The following is a 25,253-nucleotide window of genomic DNA, read 5'->3' as shown; positions in this document are numbered from 1 at the left end:
AAAAAAATAAGTGTTTCAACTTTTAACTTTTAACTGCAGAAAATGTTAGACTGACAAGTATATATGAAGTGTCCTATTTCTAGACATGTATTCACTACTACACGTAATTTTCGCAGAACTTGAATGAAAAAGTGAAAGAGAGATCCTTAAATTATCACAGAGAAGCTGGCCATAGCTTTTGGGCTCTTGAACAGGAGAAACAAGACTTGTTGTATTAAGCCAAAACTCAGCATTTGCAACGACACGTCTTCACGTATCCTAAAGATCGGTTTGGCTTCCTCCCTTCTGTGGCATATCTGCAGAAACCAAATATCTGAAAACCAAAGCAGAATACTATTGCAATTTGCTATGGTTACTAAAATTTGACCGGTAATAAATAAAATAAATAATGTACATATTGATGCTCATCGTTGATTGTATTTGTCTATGGTGCCCTTCAAATTTTTCAGAGTATAAATGTTGGCACTATTCAGACTGAAACTGGTGAACAAGATTTCTTCTATTAATATACACGCGTGTATGTACACATAAAAGATACAAAAATGTTGACCAAAAGTTCTTCAGGTTGGAGTCTGAAAGTACATTGATGTGGCAACTTCTGCTGTATAGACTAAAACGATGAATACATGGGATTTTAACAGGTGTGCTTTCACTTAATCACCAGGAAAGCAAACCACTATTAGCTTGTGCAGACGAGCAACCTCCTCAGTCTGCATTTATTTATGTGACACTTGGTGACATATCCTCAAATCTTGATCAAAGGCCATCACCAAGTTAAACAAATTGTGGCATTTCCACTCCTATACATCTTGAAATCAATGGTATACCACTCAAGATTGGTGCAGATCACAGTCAAGTCTCGTACACCACTTGAGATAAATGCAGCTTGTAGTCAGTTGTATAATACTCCAAGTGCTCACCATGTAGAGCCACTTTCGCCCAACCTTCAGATTAGCACCTTGAACTGAGTTTAAATTGCAGTCAATTATGCTCCCAGAAGTGCTAATCTTGTAGAGCCACTGTACTCCAATGCTTTGAAAAATTTTGACACCGTGGAGTTTCTCTACTCATTGAAGTCCTCATAAGGTGAGGATCCACTTGAATAATCACTCTCAAACGGTGTATTCTCCCTTGGCGATGGTGGAAGGGACTCAATCTGTTGAGAACCTGTACCTGTAAAAGTGAAGACACACATAAGGAAGAGAAAAAACCAACATAATCTCCCAATTTATGGCCATGCATAACAATTTTACGGTAACACACTAATACATACTCTAGCCATCCCAAATAAGTGAAATCATCCGATGCAGCCACCCCGACCCAAAAAGTGGACTTACACGAGGATTTAAAGGCTCATTTTTGGTGGGTATGTTCTTCCTATCATGGAGATCATATCCACAAAAAATAAGGTCATTTAGTTTTCAAAAATCAAAACACAGGAATGTCTCACAGACTATACCCGACCAACTTGGTAAATGTCTAGTTCTTGTTTTATAAAATATTTTTGTATCCAATTTTACACGCCACGTCCAAATAGTGAGATAATGAATGCTACAAGTCCAAACTGCATAGTAACAAGGACCTGCAAACGGATTGGTAAATGCAAGAGGTGCCTTATGTCTTTTTCTACTTTACATGGACATGCTATATTTTAAAAATAATCCGTTTCGGTTACAACTCCACAAGTCCATGTCGTGTGTATGTGATCACACCTCAACTTTTGATATTTCACCATATCATACACGCGTATCCGTGTCAATGTAACTTAGTGTATTGCAGGTGCCGACTAGCAAAGTCGGTAAAACCTTTGGGTGATGATACCATAGGTCTGGGGATCGAACCCCGCCAGCATCAAAGAATTACTGATCTCATTTAAAACAGGCTTACCAATCAAAAAAAAATGATGGAAATGTCCTTCTATGCTATGTACTGAACTCTACTGTAACAACTTTATTTTGACGTATCACTACAGTTTTGCTCACTTACCGCTGCTGTTTGGGTGTGTGTGTGTGTGTGTGTGTGTGTGTTGAGGGGGGCCTTTTATATTCTACTGCCATCCCATGTGGGACTATATTAAACATCTCAACACGTCCCCTCACAAGTGGCACTACTTACCCTAATACGTGCACATACTTAGTTGTTGGGGAGTAAACGGGCCTTTTGCGCCAAATACAATAGCCTGTTCCAAAACCATCTAAAACTTTGGAGTATCCAACTCAAAATAAATTGGTGATGAGTTGAGATGCCCGAGGAAGTTTTATACTCTACTGCAATGCATTAGACATTACATCTGCGACTCTACTAAACATCTCAACCAGTATGCAACTAGGAAATGGTAATGATGGTCACCTTCGTTACCCCTTTCTCTATTACATCCTTCTACAAAAATATAATAGGAAACAAAAGGGAAACATGAGACTCATTAGAAACTTGAGGTTGAGCAGCGAAATTAAAACCTTTTTGTCCTCTTGATCTGAACTTTTTTCGGTGTGCCGCCTAATAAGTCTCCTGGCTTTTGTTATGGTCAGTTGCCTCAAGAAGGGAGAGAACTCGACATCGCTATCGCCCATTCGCCATGAAATTCACTATCAGCATCACCTCTCATAGTCCTCAAGACAAATGCCTTGGCCTTGCGACGCCAAGAATTGAAAAGACCCCTTATAGAGGTCACAAATCCATCACCTGCTCCATCGCTTGGCCTCTTGAGCCAAGATATAGGGAACTGATCAGATTTTCCTGCCTGGCCATCATCACTGTCACTAAAATTGAGATCGCCGTCAGGAATAGCATTTCCACTAGGTTCCCTTTGACTGTGAGCTTTATCTTTGAACTTCTTGCCCTATACAAATACCAAGAAGCAACATAATAAAATGTCTTTAGGTGAGCTAGAGAATGAGCCTTAACCAAATTTCATACTATAAGTTCATATGAAACTTGCCTGCATTCCTGTTACAGATTTAAGGACACCCCAAATTATATGCTTCTTAACTCGTGAAAACAATCTCCTCCAGGTACCAGTAAATTCAACACGATGGAATGAATCCATCAGTAATCTTAAATCACTCACTGCAAACCTTGACCCCTCATAAGTCACCAACAATTCAACCTATAAGATCATTATGAAATGAGTTAATTAAACTATATTTCTATTTGAGAATCATCAGTCTGACTTGAACTAACCTGACTTATCTTGATATTGTGAAACTCCCTCATCTTTCGGGCTCTTGCTCGTTTCTCATCATGTGATTTTCCAACCTTTTTTTCATCATGGGAAGGACGACCAGATTTGATGATCTTGGAATCTTTTGTTTTACCTCTTGAGGACTCTTCTTGAGGCTCTGCAGTGGAGGTAAGCGGACCACTTCTCGTAGAGATGCTTGAAGAATGAGCATGTAAAACTAGCTCATTAGCCACAGTCTCGGCAACATTCTCTTCCCATGTTCTGTCAAATGACGATGTACGCCTGAGCTCTGGCGTTGAACCACAGACTATATTTGCTTTTAGGTTTTGCAACTTTGAGGCCTGAAAGCAATAAGCCAATACGTAGGAGATAACAATTAATTTTGTCTAATTGATGTCTTAAGAAATTAAAGAACTCAGTTGTGGTGTTCATTTTAACTTTTCACACAAATGGGAAGTCGACATTGATACCAAACAGACACAGAAACAAATGGTTTTGTCTAATTAATGTCATAAGAAGAATAAAAAGGATAAGCAGTTACATCTTTTAACTTTTAACACAAATGGCAAGTCTACTTTGGAGTTTGAACCATTGATACCTAAAAGCTGTTAGTTAATGGACAAACAAAATCTCTCAACTAGAATTCTTACCAAGTTATTACAACTGACATGAGAATGAAATGTATTTGTTGACTGAATAATACAGTCGGTTTAGGTCTCAGTCCAGGAGGATTGCAAAGCATAGTACTGGGACTCAATCACCCGGAGGTAAATCACGTATACACTAGAAGGTAGTTCGAGCTCTGTGGATCCTATTAGATAGTTTTGGTTACCATTCTCCTTCCTAGTACCAATACTGACTTTATTTTTTATTTTCTCTTCATTCATGTTTTTTTTCTCTCACTAACCATACCCAGTCAAACCCCAAATCCACAATAACTCAATATTGGACAGAAGAGCTCTGGAAAACCTACTTGGGAAGCATCACCATGAGTTGAAGACTGATTCGCGACAGCACTAATTAGTGGTATTGTAGAAGCACTTAATTTGGCTGGACCCTCAGATTCTCTGGATGAATGATTGCCTGAGGAGGCTCCTTCATGGACAGGTGCACCTTTCTTGACACGTTTTGAACCAGCAGTGGTTGAAACCTTCCAGACTTCCTGCATTTTCAAAGTATGTCAACAGTTATTATGCATTATAGAGCGTTAGCAGACAGAGCAACCGGAAAACTATGCAGCTTGCCTGTCGGCGTTGTGAATCCTGTTCTTCTTCAGGGAAAAAATATTCCCACATCATTCTATACATTGTTTCAGTCAAATGTATCTTCAGTGGGTAGATCACTACCTACAACGGTTCAAAAAATAGACACTTTATGTTATAGAAGAAAGACAAGAAAGTCAGTATAATTGCCCTCGCAACAAAATCTATGTATCTACTATAAATATTTACTGAATCCACTCTTCATTAGATGTTACCAGACGGGTGTTTAATAGCATTTACTAAAACAATATCATCATGCCTATTCTCTAACATCTAAATTTCAGCATATATTTTGGGAATTAGTACTTCCAGTAGACTATTGATGATTTGCTGAGACTGCTGGAGTGATGGTTCTCTACTTCCTTATAATGCTCAGTGCCTATTATCTTCCTTTTTCTGATTAATAATATATGCCTATTAAATGTCGATGTAATTCCAATTGGGAGATCAGTGCTCCTTTCATGTCAGTCTTGTGATAGATCACGTAAATTTTCATAGCAGTATGAGAATCATAGCCATCCAAATAGAATCAGATCATCAGAAGGCATTTGACATCCAACCAAACATTTAGATGTGCCATTAACAACAAAGCTTCATCCTTACTGCTTGCGGGCTCAGTGGAATTATTTTGTCTTTAAAAAAATTTGTTGTTCCGAGACGCCAGCAGAGTGAAGTGAATGCAATTTTGCTATTCAACTCTTTACTGAACCCTTATGTTGAAGAAATACATCTTCAGAGTACTTTCTACACTCTACAGCTACCATGAAACCTAGTTCCTTCAAAATGGATGATGTATATGAAAGCATGCTTTCCAGTTTCCAGGCTCCTAAGGAAATCCATAATATGCAGAAATAGTCCAAAGGAAATTTTGGAAGATAAAACAAAACCAATATTAATTTTAAGAGAACACTTGGAAGACCTGAAATAATTCAAGAGGAGAGTTTCCATCTTTTGGAGCGCCCTGCTTTGCATCTACACGTAGCATAACATTTCTGCAGCAAATATAGTAATAATTTAGATAGCTAACAGTTATACACTACCTAACTTTTACCATTTAGAACCATTTTTACTATCACCAAAATATCTGAAAGGTCTATGCTACATCTGAATAATAATTTTTTGATTGGCAAGCCTGTTTTAAATAAGATCAGTAACTCATTGACGCTGGCTATGAGATCAGTATCATCACCCAAATGTTTTACTAACTTTGCCAGTTGGTACCCGCCATCAGAATAATATTAACCTTTGTTGAGATTTATAATCCCATATCGTCTAAACCCTCGCATTGAAATATAAAAATCCTATGGCCTCTCCACTTGTTGCCAATTGGTTTTGAGTTGGATGCCCCAAAGTTTAAGATGTTACCCGAGCAAACTATTGAATTTGGCCCAAAGGTCCCGATTGCTCCACACCACCCAAGAATTGTCCACATGTAACACGATAAGTGAAGGGGCGTGAATAGATGTTCAGTATAGTCCCGCAAGGGAAGTTTAAAGCTTGTACAGTATAAAAGTTCATGGGCCTCTTCACTTATCAGTTATCACCTATTGGTTTTGAGTTGGATGCTCCAATGTTTAAGAACCTACAACCAAACTACTGCACCTTGCATACCAAAAAGAAACACTAAATGGCATAGCTTAGAACCAAAAAGTCCTAAACAGAGGAACATACCATCACCAAATGACAGAACGAACGAGAGATTTAGATGAAAGTATTCAGATCCTTGATAGAAGAATGGAATGAGGGAGACCAAGAAGATTAGACGAATAAGAGTTGAATATTGAAGAGGAAGATGAATAGGGTTTTTAAGAGATAATTTGATATTATAATTGATTGACAATTGAATACCTAAGAAAACTACAATGGCCTCTTTATACAAATAAGCCAATCTTGGCAAACAAGAAACAAGACTTCAAATTATAATTAAACTCAATACCTAAGTACAGTGGTCCCCTTAGATAAGCCAATATTGATGAACAAAAAGCAAGGCTTCTAATTATAATTAAACTCACTACTAGAAACTAATAAAGAATTGAACTCCTAATTATAACAATCTAAACCCTACAAATATCAAAAGGAATATCATTAATTGCCAATATCACTTTCCTTCTTGTCCTACATCACGTGGTTTCAGAGTTGGCAAGAATTTCCATTAAACAAAGAGCTCTCATAAAACAAGTCTTGGTTTTAGGCTTTTATTAAATAGGGGTTGGAATTTTTAGCAACACAAACAGGTCAGCTGGCAGGAACCTTGGAGATTGTTCTAAGAGGTCTCAACTCGAGCACATACATGAGGTAGAGAGGATATAGTGAACCATCTAGATGACACACTGAGCAGATAAAGTAACACAAATACACATGCAGAAAATGTAACCAAAAAACCTACTTGCCCCATTCAGAAGGAGGATTCCAAGCTGATAATAACATATCAGATTTGGCATTAGGAAGGCAGTTTCTCACAACAAACGCCTTGGTTGTAAACTTAGCAACACCGACATCTTTGTAATCGCGATCAAAATCATAAATCTGCATAGACAATCACGTCAGATGAAATATTTGTAAGTATCCAAAACCATACATAAGTACACTTCAAGGTATTGAGTCCAAATTTGGTTACATTTTTTTTTATCAGCAAGTCCGTATTTGGATACAATGGGAGAGATTGGCCAATTGGGTAATATGTTAATCTGCTATTATTTAAGCATTCGGTAACATCTTAAATATTTTTTAAAAGTAGGATAATTGGATCAGCCAAATCGTCAGTGGGAATGGGAATTGAACAGTGAGAGTTGCCTATGATTTATCGTTTACATTCAGTTGCTCGCCAGAAAGATGAGTTCAGCCTATTTTCTTAAGACACATATTTCTCCAGAATGCTCATTCTAATGAGAGTTACCGAGAAATGGTTCCCAAATTTGCGTATTTATATGTATGAGTGTGTGTGAGGAATGCGAGCCCATCAGTTTTGTGATGGGCTCCGAAACTCTCCACTGAAAAACATAAAAAAATTAACAAGGTATCACTTCAGCCAATTCATACCACGTCTATTCTACTATACTCTCTCTTTTGTTTATCTCCACCCCTCCGCCCCCCCCCCAATGAATATCTCTCCTATTCTATCTCCATTTCTTCTTTTGTATTCTTCGTCTTACTCAAATCTGTACCATATAAATAATTAACAATTCTTCATATTTACAGAAAAAATTTCACAAGTAAAATAAAATAGTTTTCTTTAGAGTTGATTGATTTTAATTTGGGGTTAGGGGTTTTTTCTTTAGCTTGAAATTTTTTATGATATCAAACCTCCACGTCTAAATCTAGTGGCACTGTTTTGTGGCATAATAGCATTAGACCACCAATTTATGCATCATATTTGATTGTTGGTTCTAATAACTTGAGTGGAACTTCTCATGCAAATCAAAACTCATTAAATTGCCTAAATGCCATTAGGTATGTCTTTTAAAATTAATGAGACAAGATAATGACAATGAAGAAGTCAGGAAGAGTAAAGAAGGTAAGGTGGTGAATGCTAGCAACGGAATGGTGGTGGCGGTAGTACATACTCTAGCTGGGTTGGATTTTTGGGAAGGAAACACACAGAAGAGAGAAACCGAGGGAATATGTAAAACAGCTTTAAAAAGTACCCAGTCGATATATTTTGGGGTGTAGAAAGAGTTTCAGAGCCCATCACACAACTGATGGGCTCGCTCACATTCCTATGTGTAATTATCATTAGTTCTCTAAACCCCGTCTTCCTAGAAACAGAACAAGGCTTACTTACACAAAACAAAAGTTTTATTCGAAAAATTTCAGGATACATGCTAGTTTGACACTCTGACCATTTAGTTAATAACAACCTCAAATTAAAAGAAAATAAAACTCCTACTTAATGTAAACTCTGCAAGTGACATTCACGGGTACAAACAGGAGAGGGATTGCATGTACAATTACCAAAACATGGAAATATAACAAGAAAACACTCACCATGTTATTTATCTCCGCTTCAGCAAAAGATTTACCATCTGCTAGCATTCCCCACACCACTTTGTTAATTCTTAATGAAATACGCATGGCATAGGAGGGACTTTTATTCTTCTCCTTCTCCATAAGCCGGAGCTGTGCTGCTTTCTGCAAAGCCATCCTCAATGATGCAGAAGCTGCCTTCCTAGATTTTTGGGTGTTTACCAACTCTTTCTTCAATCCTTGGACCTAATCAAACACAGTTGCGAGGCTTGTGAAGTGTTAACAGAAGATAACAAGATGGAAAAGCGTACAGTAATTTAATTGGTTACCCAATGTTTTACTACTTTAGCCTCAAGTAATTAAAAAAAAAATCAGCTCACCAGTGTAGATCTTCGACCAGCTATCATCCACAAATTGGCATCCTTCTCGGGAGATAGGCAAAGCTCCCCAGGGTGGTTATCGTAAGTAATGGACAGTTTCCTAATGTCATCAAGTAGTAACTTTCGTTCTCGTTCCATCTGTTCAAGATTAATTCTTGCAAGCTCTACTTCTTCAACACCATCAGGAACCACCTCATCTGCCTCTTCTTCAATATCTTCATCATTTTCAGCAAGACAAGATAAACTACTTTTCCGAGGCCTGAATTACACAAGTTTAGGCAAAACAATTTCACAAATCATGAATCAATAGAACCACGTTGAGTAACAAAAAAAAATTACGAAAGAAAATTTTTTGAATGTGTGACTGTTTGTGCATGAATAGACACGAGTTGCCTACCCAAAATCACCTATGCACAGCTACATTTTAAAACATGGAGTTCTAGAGTCTAGACATGAGTTGGCTACACAAAGTCTCCTACACACAGCTAAATTTAAAATCGAGGAGTTCTATCAATTCCTGACGTGACAATGACATCGTTGAATTCTCTTGCCGAGGTTCCCAGGATTATCAAATATAAAAGTTAAAACCACTTCCAGAATATGCTTTATCACGTATGGAGGAAAAACCCTTTACCAAGATTTCATTTTCAACGAGAATCAAGAAAACCAAAATTAGAATGTAGGAAATAAACTCGCGTCTTAATCACAGTTTGTACTATCTTATCTTTCTATCACATAATATTTTACTATCTATGTTTGTTCCTGATTTTAAATTTTTAGTTTTTATTCAACTTTAAATCGGTGATTAGACCAGCTCTATAGTCTATATAAATTATAATTGGACATTTATTTAATCTTTCAATCCATATGATGTGATTAAGGTTCGTAACCAGAGGGGTGGATTACAAAGCAATCTTTGCACTAGTCCTTTTCGGCTTGCTGCATAACCTTCTTCCTAGCTTTAATTTGGAAAAACCAAGAGCTGTAGAAGCTTGAGCTTTGTCTCCATTCAACTTTGAAGAATGTTCCTACTTACCAGAATCGAACAACAACTGAATCTTTAATTTTAATTTCTCAAGTGCTGAACTCAATATTTTCTAAAATAGAAAAGACATCAGGCTTGTGCTTTCAACTGCAATAACAGTGGACACAGACCATCCTTCTCTGACAGAGCTAAACAATTTTCTATAATAACACGACAACCAAAATCAGTAAATGTATTTAGACTGGTAAAAGGTGTAAAAGGTGACTTTTACTGTGTTGTGTATGAGACATGGTTTTAAACCCGTGGCAGTTTAATTACACTAGTTTTAAATTTTAACCTCTTTCTACAAATCAAAGAGGTCTTCAATTTTTGTCATCTCTTAAACCGGAAATCCCTGCAAAAGATTTCACATGTCAGTGCCACGTCAGGGATTTATAGTATCTCTTGAGAGAAGTGTAGCTATGTTATGTGACCTTGTGTAGCCAACTTTGGAAACATATGCACTACATATATGTATATGATCTGAAAACAAATGTCCATATTATACAGGCAAAAATAATAATAATAATAATAATAAACTAATCCTCCGTCCTCACAAACTCGATTCATTAATATGACAAAATTATAATATCACGAGTAGTGGGCCACATAGAAAGGACTCAAAGGAGCTACGTAGTGCCCTCAAAGATCCCCTCTACCCAGTTACAAAACCTTTTCCAGTATAAGAGTATGAGAGTATCCCAATTACACATAAAGACTGTCACTCTTGCAGTCTAAGTAGGTCACCCCTTTGAAAAATGGTTTAGCACATGCCCAGTCATGTAACTCCTCTTTGATCCCTAACAACGAGAATATCCATTCTAACCGAAAGTTGCTCATACAAATATACAACTATTACTTTGTTTTCTTTTTCTTTAAAGAGCTATATATATAATAACTATATACACTTCAAAACTTAACACATCCAAACATTTCAATCAAATATATACCGATTTCATTTATTTATATGCTTATACAAGTTCATCAAAACAACAGAGTTTGTCTGGCTATTTCTCTCCCAAAGAGATTCAAAAAGTTAAATGGATTTTCGGTCTTAAGAAGTAAAAATTACTGTTGCCACAAACATTAGTGAAAATATGGAGAACGACAAAGAAGACACAAATGATTCAGAACACAACAAAGACTACTAAAGAGTAAGAACAATGAAAACAAAATTTTCTTATGCTCACTTGGGTAGCCGCGCAAAGAGGAGGTTGCTCAAGACATCCAGCATAACTTGGAATTGGCGGGATGTCATTGTTGCAGTTATATTTGGGGAATTGAAAGTGAGCTCTTTTAGTGGCTTCACCTACAGCATGAGAAAAAAAAACACGGTGCTATTAGAATAAAAAGTTAAAATAATTGAATACAATGTAACATTGGCACTCCGCATTAAACAAAAACGGCTTCGGATACATATCCACGTACCCAAGTCAGCTATGACACACAGACATACTGAAGGTTAATTATTTTATTGTTTTAATCAAGAAAAGCTGAATCTGTTGATAGAACAGCTAAGTTGTTAGTTAAATACCCATCCCCAGTAACCAAGATTACAATGGGCTGACCCAACCCCCAATAAGCAAAAAAATATATATAAAAATATATTTATGGTTTGTTGAACATATCAACAAAAAACTAGGTTCTAATCCATCTTGTAGATGAAGTTGTGGGGCGGGTTATAAACCATGGTATACTGAACCCAGTGGAATATACAACAAAAAGAGAAACCTCAAAGAAGGAAGAAACACAAAAGCCTGACAATAGACCAACCAGCCCACAACCCTATATACAACCACCACCACAGCCGCCCATCAAGCCACCTCCCAACTCTCACTCCTTTGATTCCTATTTGAAGTTTATATACCTCAAAATTGGTATTTCACCGTGTTGGATACCAATACTAGTACCTGTGTCGTTACTTAGCTTAAATACTACTTAGTTATGTAGTTATCGTAATAAGAAAGAATTCTGAGGCAGCTAATTCACACCTTCAAATCTGCAGTTCCACCTTTGTGTCTAGTGTACCGAAAGTACATTGTACAAGGCATAAATACCCTTTCAAGAAGAGCACCTGTACGCTTTACTTTTGGGGAGCTTCGTAAGATTTTTGGTAGCCACTGGAGACCCGCCCCTGGATCAACATCAGTTGGTGCAACATGAGCTTGGACATGCTCCAACATCACAGAGAACTCTGCACGTTTCCATGTCATTTCAGGTTCAGACTCGGGGACATGTATGCTTCCCGTACCAAGTGCTTGCTCAATCATCTCATAACCAACATGAAGAACTGAATGAAATGAACGAGCTAAAACACGGCCACTGGCTGCAGCAAGGAGAAATCTACCCTGGTGTGGAAAAATAGTTAAACTATAGACAAAAAATTCTGTTTTACCACAGAGGAAACAAATCCAAATGCACATTAAATAGTTTCAACAAAACAGTAAACAACTATAATAAACGAGCATCAACACTTGAGAATTTTATAATTTATTTCAATCTACTTGCCCATTATACATAGACATCTATGTTACATGGACGCTATATATCAAATATAATCTGTGTCGGACACATATTGTATGTGATATACCTCAATTTTTTATACTGTGCCATGTCAGACACTTTGTATCCGTGTCGGATACGGACACACCTATCTGTGTTAATGTAACTTAAATAGACATCTGTGTATATGTGCATATGTACGTATAGTATATATAACAGATGAATGCACATCTTATCAAATATATATAATACTCATAGGTTCATTTAAAAACCTTTCTCCACCTTTCTCCCTAAAGGAACTGTTACTGCGGGTATAAGTTGATGCTTCTTAATGTGGTAAAACCAAGGCAATGGATCTAGACTGAGGCGCTACATATTTTAAAAGAATTATGACCTTCCGAATTCTCAGTTAGAGCTAACTCATAGTGATTCTATTCAATCGTATATTAACACAGACATAACAGCTGCGACAAAAGAAAAGAGAGGAGGGAATGAGTACAGGTACAGGAAAGCAGCACTCACATTAGCATCTTCTGAATGAAGATTGAACTGAGGTTGAATTACATTCACCATGAAATGGCGTGTTCCCTCCTCCTCCAAGTCATCCGTGATTTCGTTCTTTGCTGGTGTAATTTCACATAAATGAGATGACCAATAAAAAGTTAAAAACAGTATAGACATACTGACGGACATAAACGAGCAAACTTAAATCACAATTCCTAAAATGTCCTAATCAGATGTATTAACCATGAACTATCACAAGTTACCTACCAATACTTTAAATAAATCAAGTAACTAATTATTTTTTCCTCAAACTGATGAAAATTAAGACTTACCAACTGCACTAGAAGATGAGCCTTCAGTTTTTGGAGCTGATGCAGACGAAAGCATTCCTAAATTATCCACATGCTGTGGAGTAGGGGAACCTGTACCCTGAGAGACTGAAGCTGAAGGCTGAGTGGTATCATACTGAAGCGTTTCATCTCCATCTCTCACCTGGTTCTCCTCAAACAACTTCCTCTGCGCATATTGCCGAGAAGGAGAAGGTTTTGGAGGCTCAAATGCTTTTGATATTCCACCAACAAAAGACCAGACAGCATCTCTATTTTCAATAGTCCATAAAAGCTTAAGGCCATAGACAAAAACACGCTGACAATTGTCAGCTATCACCACATTGAATCCATCATCATCACTTGGGTCAGACCGCGTATGATCGTCACTATCACTCCCATTTTCAAATTCTGACCTAACATATGTCATCTCAAGATTTCTCTTCCCAGCTTCTTGCCAAGACAATAATCTTGTGGGGTCAGCCTTTGGAGCCTGCCTTCTGATCGTGAAATAGTCAGAAGATAACAGAAATCCATCATCACGGTGCTTATCTGTGCAACCACTCTTATTGTTGCACTTTTCATTGCTAGTATCGTCCACTGAAACAGATTGTGAATTTTTCCTTGCCATTTGAACTTCTTTAGCAACACATGTGCAATATTCTTTATTTATAAAAACCTTAAGCATGTGGAGGTCAAGACCCTGGTAAACTAGATCAAGAGGATCGCGCTTGCAGTCAAAAGTATATTTTTGCCTGCCTCGACTGTAACAAAGTTCATATTTCAACCTTGCAGTTTTGAATGTTAGTCCACTGGCAGGATCATCATCATCTAAAGGCATATGTTTCAGACAAGTGGGCATTGCATCAACACGGAGCATAAATTCTGTCATCACCTTGTCCATAGACAAGTTCCCTGACCTGGCAGCTCTTGGGACTCCAAAACGTGGCCACCGGGAAAAGGATCGTAATTTATGAGGCGGGATGTAATTAAGGTTCCAAAATTTCGTAAGCCAAGCTAAATCATGAGCACCAATATTCACAATAGGAGAATCAATTGCAACATGTTCAGCTTTGTACGGTGAAGGATAGACAACCTCATCCAACACTCTCTGTTCAGCTATACTGGTGGATGGAAAATGATTGTCACATTGAGGAAGGGAGGGTCTCAGAGAAAAATTCCATCTGAGGGAGAGAGAAGTTGATCTGAAGGGATCATAAACTTTTTCACGAGGTTTCCCTTCAGCTGGAAGTGCATATAAATAATGGTTAAGAGGATTTCCTGATTCACATTCCCAATCCATATTTACTTCCAGACTAAAGGAAGGGGCTTCCAGAAAAGCACCACACATATTAGTAGGAAGCTTTAAACTGCAGTAATTTATTAAACTTTCTAAACTGCTTAAGAAAATTTTGAAGTCTTTCGCAGAAACAGAAACACGACCATCTGACTGCTGGAGGACCATGTAACCAGAAACAACTTGAAGTTTGTCAAGTTTTTCGTAAGGGTCAGTCGTTCCTAGAATACTCCATCTTGTTGAACCGAAATATAGGCTAACTTTCCCATGAACATAATTTCTAACTTCGTCCCACCATGGTAAGCTACGCTCTTTCTTTGGGGGCTGAGTTCCCGGAAGCTTATTTCTAACGCTTAGATTAGCTCTGCGGAGAGCCACAGTAAAGGCGTAACTAACATCAGCAAAAGAGGGCTCAAAGCCAACCCCAAAGCCGATTTCGGCTTTCTCAAAATAGATTGGCAAATCTGAGTATGTTTTCATAGGAGGAGTGGTACCGCTCACAGAACGAAGCATGCGCACCTTCCTCCATCTCCCAATAAATACATCTTGTGACATTTGTGGTTGAAAACAAGTTGCCTGCAATCACAAGAAGGGGAATCAGATCGACATCTGATACAATATTATCAAGAGAAGGTTCTAGGTTCCCAGGCAGGGGAACCACCAAAGTAATATGATGTTAGAAAAATCTAGTCAAACTTAGAGAGGACAATAATAATTGTTATTAGATTAAGGCGGCTTAAACTTCATTTGTCGTTGTTGTGCGTGTGTATGTACTGGGAAAGGGTGGAGTTACCGCCTCAACTATTTGTATTAGTAGATAGTCAATATGCGCAAGTACCAGCTAACAACATTAGTATCAAATCTCAAACAAGATTGAAATCAAGAATCAAAATCCATTATGTTTTGATAGTCACCATCTTAGAAAGTGGCATAAAACAGACTAGGGAACAATAATATAAACCCTCAAAATGAAAGTGTGCCAAAAGGATATGGAAGTATGCCTGTCTATCTTTGTATCTGAGGGTTCAATAGTAAATGCAATTGGCCAAACAACATCAAACCTTACCTGTTGTGCCAGCACAAGACGTCCTTCACATTTACCAACAACAGCAGAAAAAAGTGGAAACGTGTAATTTCTCAACTGGACAGTAAGAGATCCTGTACTCAAAACAATATTTCTGCCATAGAGTCGAGTAAATGGTATGTTGTCCTCTAAGCATACAGGGTCAAGCTTCTTTATAATTTCAATCATGCCAATCTCACCGCCTTCAATTTTTGTCAATGTTAGGTCCAACTCCGTAGCACAAACAGAAAGAAGAGAAGTTCTGGCAGTACTAGGCTTAAAACCAGACTGGAAGCCCCTTTTACAGGCACCTGATCCTTCTGAACCCACCAGATTCTGGCACGCCCGGTAGTATGACTGAAATGCATTTTTATGAATTTCTTCTCGCAACTTTTGTACGGCTAAAGAATCATGCACATCAATCTCAACTCCATTGTGGTGACAACTCTTAATGCAAGAGTCGCTAGGTTCAGAGCTTCCAGTGCTCTGAACACCTTCTGAGGAAAGACTATCAAGAAACTTCAATCTAACTGCTACTTCACACGCCTCATTCTTCATCAGCTGATAATGTTCATCAAGCCAACCTTGCATGGGCTCTTCCTCAATATCAGCTGTAAGCTTACGTATAGAGAACTTGACACAACCAAATTTTGTAGAACTGGACTTTTTCACCTTCCGATTTTCACTCTTTGGAAATATAAGACTAGTTTTAGCAGCTGTTATAAGCTTCAGAGCTCGTAACATATCCTCAATGGAATCTTCAATGGCACGCAGCTGTAATCTATATGGCATACAAATATGAACATCAAGGCCTTGAATGACCCAATCCCACGTAGTAGGCAGCTGCAGTTTTGCATCCTCTGAGCTACTTGACACGGATGGATTAGGAATACGGGAAATTTGCATCCGCGTACTTTTGAATACCCTGGCTTCATTAAAACTAAGCATAAGTCCTTCGAGTAGGACCCCTATCCGAGCATTTTCAGAAAATATTGACTGAACATGAACCACTGCATCTACACCGTCACCAACCTCAGCAGATATATTCAGCATCTCCACATCAATAGCAAAAATGGATTCTTTTTTCTTGGGTTTTTTATCTGTTTGCACTGGATCTGCATTAGTTTTATTCTCAGGTTCTGAAGTCTTCCCGGTAGAAGAAGCCTCTTTTATATCAAGATCACGTCTCTGAAGCTTCAAGTTATGAATCAATAATTTCAGGCGCAACACAAGTTCAAACAAAGACAAATGAGCATCCGGTTCCCACCTGACTGAAATATCAGTTGCACTGAAAAGAGAGCAAACAGCAATTTCATTGAGACCCCCAGAGCGCCTCACAAATTTTGAATTTTGCATGTCAAACAAAGTTACTTTTGTATGCGGCCTATGCTCCTCCAAATATTCATGGTAAATAGATCGAGCTCTTTCAAGTTCTATCTGTGTAGATTGTTTCTCCTTGTTCACACACAGATTGAAATGAAAGATGTCAAGACTTATCGAGTAACTTAGCTTTTTGCAACCACTGGACACTGTTGATGTTATATTTGCTATACGTGGCGAACCATCAGCAGAAGTATTTATTACGACCCGCCCTCCCTGTGATCCATAGTTAACGCGCTTAGGATCTGCAATAACTGCATCTTCCACACCCACATCACCGCAGAAACTCACAGAACATCGTTCAAGATTCAACTTCAAAAACTGGATCCCTTTCCCAGATGGTTTAGCCAAGCGCAGACCCTTATTTTGTGTTTCCTTTTTTCCAGAAGGAGATATGTCTTTCAAGATTGCTTGGAAAGACATAGCAGTCGATATGAGTGACTCAACACGCTGGAAGCTAAAATATACACCCATCCCAGTCACATCAACTGAGAGAACCAACTTACACCGTCCCAGACCATGTTCATCATGTGATTCCATTTCTTTCTTCCCCCAATCTAGACTAACCTTTGCTATATGCATTAATGAACCTGAATTTGTTTCCACACCAAACAAGCTTTCCTTTAAACATTCTTGATATTCATCAGCCATGTGCAAATGCAGTTCACCAAGTTCCATGTGTACTGCAGTTCCTGTATTGGAGATATTATTTGCGAACACATGTGAAGACTGTGAGCATCCCTACAAATCAAGATGATGACAATGAGTATTATGGTGACACACTAAAACCTGAAAAATATAATAATTAATTAATTAAAAAAATAAACCCTAAAATTGTCACATTTGAAAATACAATTCTTTTGAGTATTTGCAAAAGGTCTTATTTTGAAAGGTGAGTCGGTTAAGGTGCCAGAAATTTCTATAGTTTACATGGATTATGTTGCTGGTACACTTCAAAATGGATGTATTGTACACAAACACTTTTATTTTCAAGTAAAAATGTTGTATCCATTTCCCCAGAGGCCAGAGCATTTCCTGTACTTTCGAAGTTAATTAATATAATAACGATAAATAAGATAAAATAAAATAATCTATGTTTCCAAGATAAACTGATTGATGTTCGGCATATTCTACAAGAAAGTGACCACATTGTATCAATTACCAACTGACTTATCATCCCTAATAGAACATGAGTGTTTATTGAGTTATTTGTACAACACAGAAGGACCATATTCAGAGATGATATTTTCACAAAGATTAAAGACATACCCTACCAGATAGTTTAGACATAAATAAAAGATAAATAATACAAGTGAAAAGAAGCATTTTAGTGCAGGTTTAACAATTAAAAGGGGACAAAAAAAATCTAAAAATAATGGGCCTAAGTAAGAAAAGATATTGAGGTTAATGACTTATACTACGACAAGAGTAACATACAACAAAAGTAGGCCTCTACTTTTTGGGGTCAAGGATAACATAGGTGGTGGTGCTGGAACTGGAACTGGAACTGGAACAAAAGCTAAAAGCATAGATATGAAATAAACTGCAGGAAGTAATAGGAACTTGCATGCCATCAAAGAATGCAAGAACCAGACACTAGTCTTTTTCATAAATCTACACCGTGAAAGGCACACACGTTTGTATATAAGTGTCAAAGGCACGACAAGCTAATACTAAAGAGTGAGTATCATGACTGCTGCGAGCAAGAGCAGCTGCTAGTAAATATATAAAGCATGAGCATAAAAATGGAGTTGCTCCCATTTGTGATACCACATGAAAAAGAACTAAGATGAATGAATCAAATATATAACTCACATGATATAGTCGCGCACCAAAGATGCTATAAAGAACAACTGTCATCTCTGGGGCCGACACAGTACATGTCCACATGACAAGCTTGTTCTCAGATGCCTGTGGTCTATCGAGGTTAGGTTTTTCTTCTCGAAGTACCATCTTCTTCTTTTTTGACAAGTAAAGTTGAATCCATGGCTTTAATCTACTCGGAATGATATTGAATTGAGTACCACCAAGTTTAATATCGATCTCCGCTCTAAGTGGTGCTATTGGCTGAAAACCACCAATATAACAGGGAAAAAAAAAGTCAAGAAAGTCAAAAAGTAGCATAAAACCTTCTCACATACAAGAAACATAGACATGCACATGCCACTTATGTAACTTGAGGGGTAGCAGTCAAAATATTTAGTGCGATTGGTGCCTCTGTTGCGGTCTGCATGTATGCCTAATGCATTGTGCCTATGTTGTTGTCTGCATGTATGTATAATGCATCCACAGTCCAGACTGGGACGGTACAACAGTACAATAGTACACTGGTACATGTTATAAAAACAAACAGACAATCGCTGCATGAACCTTGTGATAATTCGCACAATTTCACGTATATCGTGTTGTCTACAAGTGCATGAAAATGTATCAAGACTCTGTCGATACTACACAGCATACTGCTACATGTTAAATGAACAAACAGAGATAATCCTCTGCCTGAGCCTTGAAATAGAGGAAGAAACGAAAACAAACACTTACTTGTAATGGAACATATATAGAAGAAACAATAGCAAGTTTCAATATCTCCAAGACAGATGAGCTACCTTCTCTAAGAAACTGAAAAAACAACGGAGAAGTTGTCAGAAATGCAAATAGACAAGCTATATGTTGATCTGAAGTTACCGACTTCAGTAAAATATTAAAATTGTAATAGCAAAAAATACCAATTTAAGGACAACTAACTAGGTACATGAATTTCGCTGAAGTCCATTTGAACATCAAAATGTGTACTCTCCCCCATGTCTTCATTGGACTGTGATTTCCCACTTCTCACATTAATGCCCATGACATTATTCTCCACAACAAGACCTTGTTCCCGGTGCATAAACCTCACATTCAGTTTTGGCAGATTGAAGCTAACCTTCCAAAAAGAACAACAATTGTTAGTTAATACTTTTTATCCAAATTGCCAACTTTCTATATCACAGTAAATTCCAAAAAACCAACTGGTATATAAAGCAAAGATGGAGAGAGAGAGAGAGAGGAATTAACCCTCTCCAGCAATGTTGTTTGCCAGTTGCTACATTCTAGCAAAAACTGAACCGTGATATAACAAGGTTGAAGAATTTATCAACCACATGTAAGCTTGAAGACAGCTTCTAACTTTGTTGACTAATAAGTTCATTTACAGATTTCTTTAGCACCTAAGAGGTCTAAGTACCTCATCTATCTGGCAGTGGAAGTCCTCAATCAGCTATCAGTAGAGCAAAAATGAAAGGTCCCACAATATGGTTTGGGCCTCCAATGACATTAGGGTGAGAGGTGACTGTTTGAGGATCTCACTTCCTTGGGTCAGCTAATGCAATACTGTTATAGCTTGCTGTATTTTATGATTCTCTAATGTGATCCCCTCAATCGCATGATTTCAGAAGCTTTGTGTCACCAATTGAAAAGAAATATGAGAGGTTTAGCTCTAATCCATAGTCTGCCTTATTTACTATTCTCGTATATGTCTCTCCACTTACATTCCTATGAACCTCTTCTCTACTTGTCAGCATTCCACATAGAATGTTTCCGTTCAAAAAGAGGTACGGCATTCTAACTGCTTGGACACTGTCCATTGGCATAATCATGACCAGAAACCTTATAGCCTGACACTTGCACATAGAAGAAAGAAATACCCATCATTACACATCAGAACAATATCATGCCTTTAAGATTCCTTTCTTCCTATTCCTAGATATTGATGCTTGCTGTATAACTACAAACATAGAAGACACAAACTTAAAGGTGAAATTCGTGTGGAAGAAGAAAAACAGTTCAACCAATGACTTCCCAATATAGCAAGACAATTATAGAATTTATCATATTGGTCATGCCGAACTTTCTTTTTGGTTTCCTTTTTGTTGGCTAATCAACCTCACCTCGAAATCGAAGGAGGAAAATAGGCATATAAATGCAAGTATGCAACCAGTTGCTGATCCTTACTAGTAAACAGCTCAACCACAAACCCACTATCATAGACAAGAAAAAAAATGACGGCAAAGACGTCTTGCACAGGGCACATAAACACTAACCTTCACAGGAAACATAGAAGAGTACTTTTTAAGCGATTGAAGTGTATTTTGTCTCTTCTGTGATTTTATAGCTACTCCCTCACTCACATTAGTCCCTCCAACAGTATCTGCCTGAACAAATGCATCTGTAGCTGTCTTATTCTTAGTGATCAATTTCTCATTCAGATTCAAAGTGATGTCTCCGCTTGTAACATCCAAGTTACTGACAGCAACACCTACTTCTCTGCGACCAAAGGTTTTAGATGACCCTGTTAGATAATAATCACAACATAATAAAAGTTTACCACTGCTAAATGATGCACAGCATCAAAAAGTTCAACATAATTTTTATTTTATTTTATTTTTATCGGTAAAGTATAATCGATTGATCAAGATAAATATTAATATATTTGCATTAACATAAGAGTAGTATATATCTAATTACTAATTCTCCATTTCGGTAGTTACAATGTTCACCATCCTTAACAAATAGAGAAGAATTCAGCATTTGTGCTGCACTTCTTACAGTTATATGGGAAATCTGCAACCAACTCCCAACAAAGATTCTTAAGAGGATGTCCAAACCTACTACAAAAGAACTCACCTATCATGACCGATTTCAAAAGAAAGAGACAATTCCTCACACACAAAAGGAGTAGCTGCCTTATCCATCCCAGCTAAGGACGCTTGGTCAGGAGAGATACATCCTCCCTCGCTTACACTGGATGATTGATCATAACTAAGCCGAGGATCACCCATGTGGACAAGAATAGGGAGAAGCTGCAACTTGACAAACAGAGTGGGTTTTGATCCACCATCTTTGGATATGTCCACCCTCAGATCTTTGGCTTCAATGGTAACCTTTGGAAGCTGCAAGATTTTCAAAAGTTAGAAAATAGTGTTATCAACTAGCACCATAGCAATGGAAGGACAACTGCAAACGCCACAAAGTCAAAGAAGAGCCCAATAAGTATGGGTAGCAAGCGATCCTTGAGGAAAGAACATTGTGTATGTTCACTTTCTTCGTCTTCTTTTTTCTTTTTCTTTTTTGTAAAATCAAAATTCAAAATTTTTGTCTTTGATCTACATATCGGTTTCCTATGAAGTATTTAAGTTTGGAAACGATCTTTCAAGGTCCTTCAAACTATAACAAATTCTAAAAATATATATACAATAATCAAAAAAATAAGTAAAAGCTTGAAAAGAGAGAGTTAATGTGTGCAGAATTATAAGCACCTCAAAAGCCCGCCGACTTTCATAAGTGCCAAAGAGCAGGAGTGCCAGAGGCACACCTGCTGTCAATGTTGTCATAAAGCATGGGGAATTTATATTCCATACAACACTGTGGAGAATGCACTTCAGATTTGTACATAAATTTAAAGTGAAATCCACCTTTGTTGTACCATATTCCTCTTTAAACAGTTAATTTTGCCATACTTCGATGGATATGCAGAAATAAAGAGGTATATACCATTTTCATATGAGTCGGCACGCACATTAACCCAGTTATTTTGACATACCCCGTACTTTGTAGGCCCTTTCGTAGTGACTTGTGTGTGCAAGTTCATTGGAGAAATTAGATTGGAAATAAAAATGATTACTATTCATCAGAGCTGCTAGTGGAAACAGCATACCTTGACAGCTAATTCTGTTACAGAAACTGACAAAAATCTTGCCATGTTGGCCACAATCATCCACTTTCCTCTGCCTGCAGAACGGGGTTTCCCTGTTCTGGCCTTCTTCTTCACACTTTTGCTTGAAGGCCTCATTACAACCTCCAAGTCGCATATTAACAACTGCAGCTTCGGATCCCTTGAAATAAACCCAACCCCAAGCTTGACTAGAGACTGACGTAGACTAAGTTTAATTTCGCCAACAAATACAGATTCTATAGCACCCTGGAGGAGAAAAGAAGAAGAAGTCACATATCCTTCTTCTCTGGAAGCAGACTCAGAATAATAATAAATCAATAAATTACAAAACGACGCACTTTTCGCTCATTTAAAGACTTGAGCTAACAAGTCACAGGAGACCAGATGTATTCTCGCAAACACTTAAATAATGAAGTATCATGCATAATAAGAAGGGGTAGAAAATATCAAATAGACCCTCAAACCAGTGTAAATTGGCAATTTCCTGAAGTCCTAAAAGCAAACATAATTACTTTTTTTTTCCTTTTTAATTAGTAGTGCAAACTGGAGAAAACTATGTGTTCATTAGAAACCTTGCAACGAGTTTCGTGATAAACCCTTAGTCAGGTTTAGATCACTGAAACTTGAATGTGTGCAACACCTCCAGCCCAACGGCTAGGCAACTCTAATCCCTTTCATGCTAGAATCAAATAAGTAAAACATAAAAAGTAAGTCGGCGCAGGGAGAAACCTTATTAAATTTGACGACCACATCTCTTAAGCAATTCCATCCAGCTACTCGAAATACAACGGATGCGCCCATTATTCTGCTTAGAAACCAAGCCAATAACCTTGCTGCAAATCTGCAATAAAAATTGGATATCATATCATCTAATCTAACATCCGAATCCATCAATTCAAACAGACAATGTAGTTACTTACATGAAAACGACCCATCCAACGATGGAAAGAAGAAAGAACAAAACAAGAAACTTTACTGGAGACGGTGCCATTAATTAACAATCCAGATCTATTCCTTCATTATTATTCATGAAAATACCGTTTTGTCCTTTATGATGATGGAGCCGTGATTACCGATCGATCGGACTTGTGCTTCTTTTTTGTCCTCTTCTTTCCCGACTTTTTCGCTCCCCTATTTATGTACATCTTCTAGACCGATTAAAACTTATTTTTTTATTTAAAGAGGAATCAATTTTAATACAACTCAACTATATATTTGTAGTCACTCATTAGTAAATAATAATTAATATTTGACAAAATATCATTATGTAATTCCACATTTCAACTTTTATTTCTTCTTATTTAGGGTTTTGTGAGTATTAGTTAAAATTTATGTTAGTCATGTTTTAGTTTTTTTTGTGTTTATTATATTTTTTTTTTTTTTTATCTTGATTTCTTTGCTGGTTTCTTCTCTGATAGTTTATATGATGATGCAGGAAGGATTATGGTTTTTTTTGTTTTCTTAAAATTGGAATTAGTGTTTTTTTCCCCCTATATTTCTAGTTAGTCATGGTTTATGTTGTGATTAGTTTACCCATTTTTTATTTTTTATTATTTTTTTCATGTATTTAGCCTGACATATATGATTAAAACACCTCGATTACAGTTTTTTGTATTTTAGAAACTAATTTGGACTAAAAAACAAAAACAAAACTAATATTTAAATTATAAAATATATATTTTTATAAATATATATTGTTTAAAATATTTAAAATCATTGTTGTGAAATCATTTTTAGAAACTAATATTTAAAATATACAAGTTTTTTCCTATATATTATGAAGTTATTGTTTTGTCTTTTGTGATGATTTAGATGTTGTGACCATTATGCTTCCAGCCATGATTACCGATCGTAACTGTGCTTATGTAATATTTTTTCCTAACTTTGCCGCTAATTAGTACTTAAATTTTTATTTTCCCACTCCCCCTGTCATATAACGATATATATAGATAACCAAATAACAACTAGATGATTAAAACTTCAATGGGTATGTTATTTAAGATGAATATTAAACTTATAAATAGTATTGAGTTCCTAATTATGAAGCCAAAGATACTAAACCCATGTTGCTCCATGCTCATAAAAAGGGTATTCTTACACATTGTTGCATGGTAAGAGTAAGTCTAGTGATGGTTTTTATAACACCCCGTTTATTTATTTTATTTTTTCTAGTACCATAATAATAATAATAATAATAATAATAATAATAGATAAAATAAAAATAGGATAGATATTAGTTAAGGATAGAAAACAAAGTAGGTTAAGAGATAAACCTTCTTTCATTTTTCCGGGGGGTTTCAAAACAAAAAGGAGTTCACACGGAAAGTTTTTTTTTTTAAATAGAGAGGAAAAAAAATATAGTTTTTCACATAGAGGAGAAGAGAGGTTTCTTGATGTAGATTTACTGATAGCTGATATCAACGGATAGCAGGAGCGTATCACGGGTGAGTAGATATTTTATGAATTTTTTTTTATATACAAAATCTCGTTATTTGTTGATTTTACGATGCTGGAAAATTGTATGTGCTCATATTGTGTTTTGATACAGTTTTGATATGTTTTTTTTGTCTTTATTCTATATTTCTCTCGTCTTGTTTAATTATTGAATTTGGTTATATGTTAGTATAGTTATTTGCTCAATAATTGAAACTCTAGATTGAA

General features: G+C 36.9%; 1 protein-coding gene across 1 annotated transcript; it reads right to left on the bottom strand.

Moving 5' to 3' along the window:
* Window positions 1-352: 352 nt before the first annotated feature.
* On the bottom strand, window positions 353-24,061 carry LOC147492522 (protein SABRE-like). The gene is given in 25 exon segments (XM_086569137.1): window positions 353-1,173; window positions 2,457-2,484; window positions 2,487-2,566; window positions 2,569-2,839; window positions 2,939-3,106; window positions 3,181-3,522; window positions 4,155-4,343; window positions 4,426-4,527; window positions 5,363-5,435; window positions 6,830-6,969; window positions 8,428-8,652; window positions 8,787-9,045; window positions 11,001-11,119; window positions 11,802-12,158; window positions 12,835-12,935; window positions 13,149-15,015; window positions 15,506-17,623; window positions 18,698-18,949; window positions 19,424-19,501; window positions 19,635-19,805; window positions 20,962-21,184; window positions 21,545-21,810; window positions 22,575-22,838; window positions 23,322-23,433; window positions 23,513-24,061. Coding segments are annotated over 25 exon segments (7,986 nt in total). The 5' UTR covers window positions 23,584-24,061; the 3' UTR covers window positions 353-1,063.
* Window positions 24,062-25,253: the final 1,192 nt, after the last annotated feature.

The sequence above is a fragment of the Coptis chinensis genome, chromosome 6 (assembly GCF_015680905.1).
Source record: "Coptis chinensis isolate HL-2020 chromosome 6, ASM1568090v1, whole genome shotgun sequence".
Lineage (NCBI taxonomy): Eukaryota > Viridiplantae > Streptophyta > Magnoliopsida > Ranunculales > Ranunculaceae > Coptis > Coptis chinensis.
Note: the sequence above shows the minus strand (reverse complement) of the source record. Positions and strands in the feature narration are given on the sequence as shown.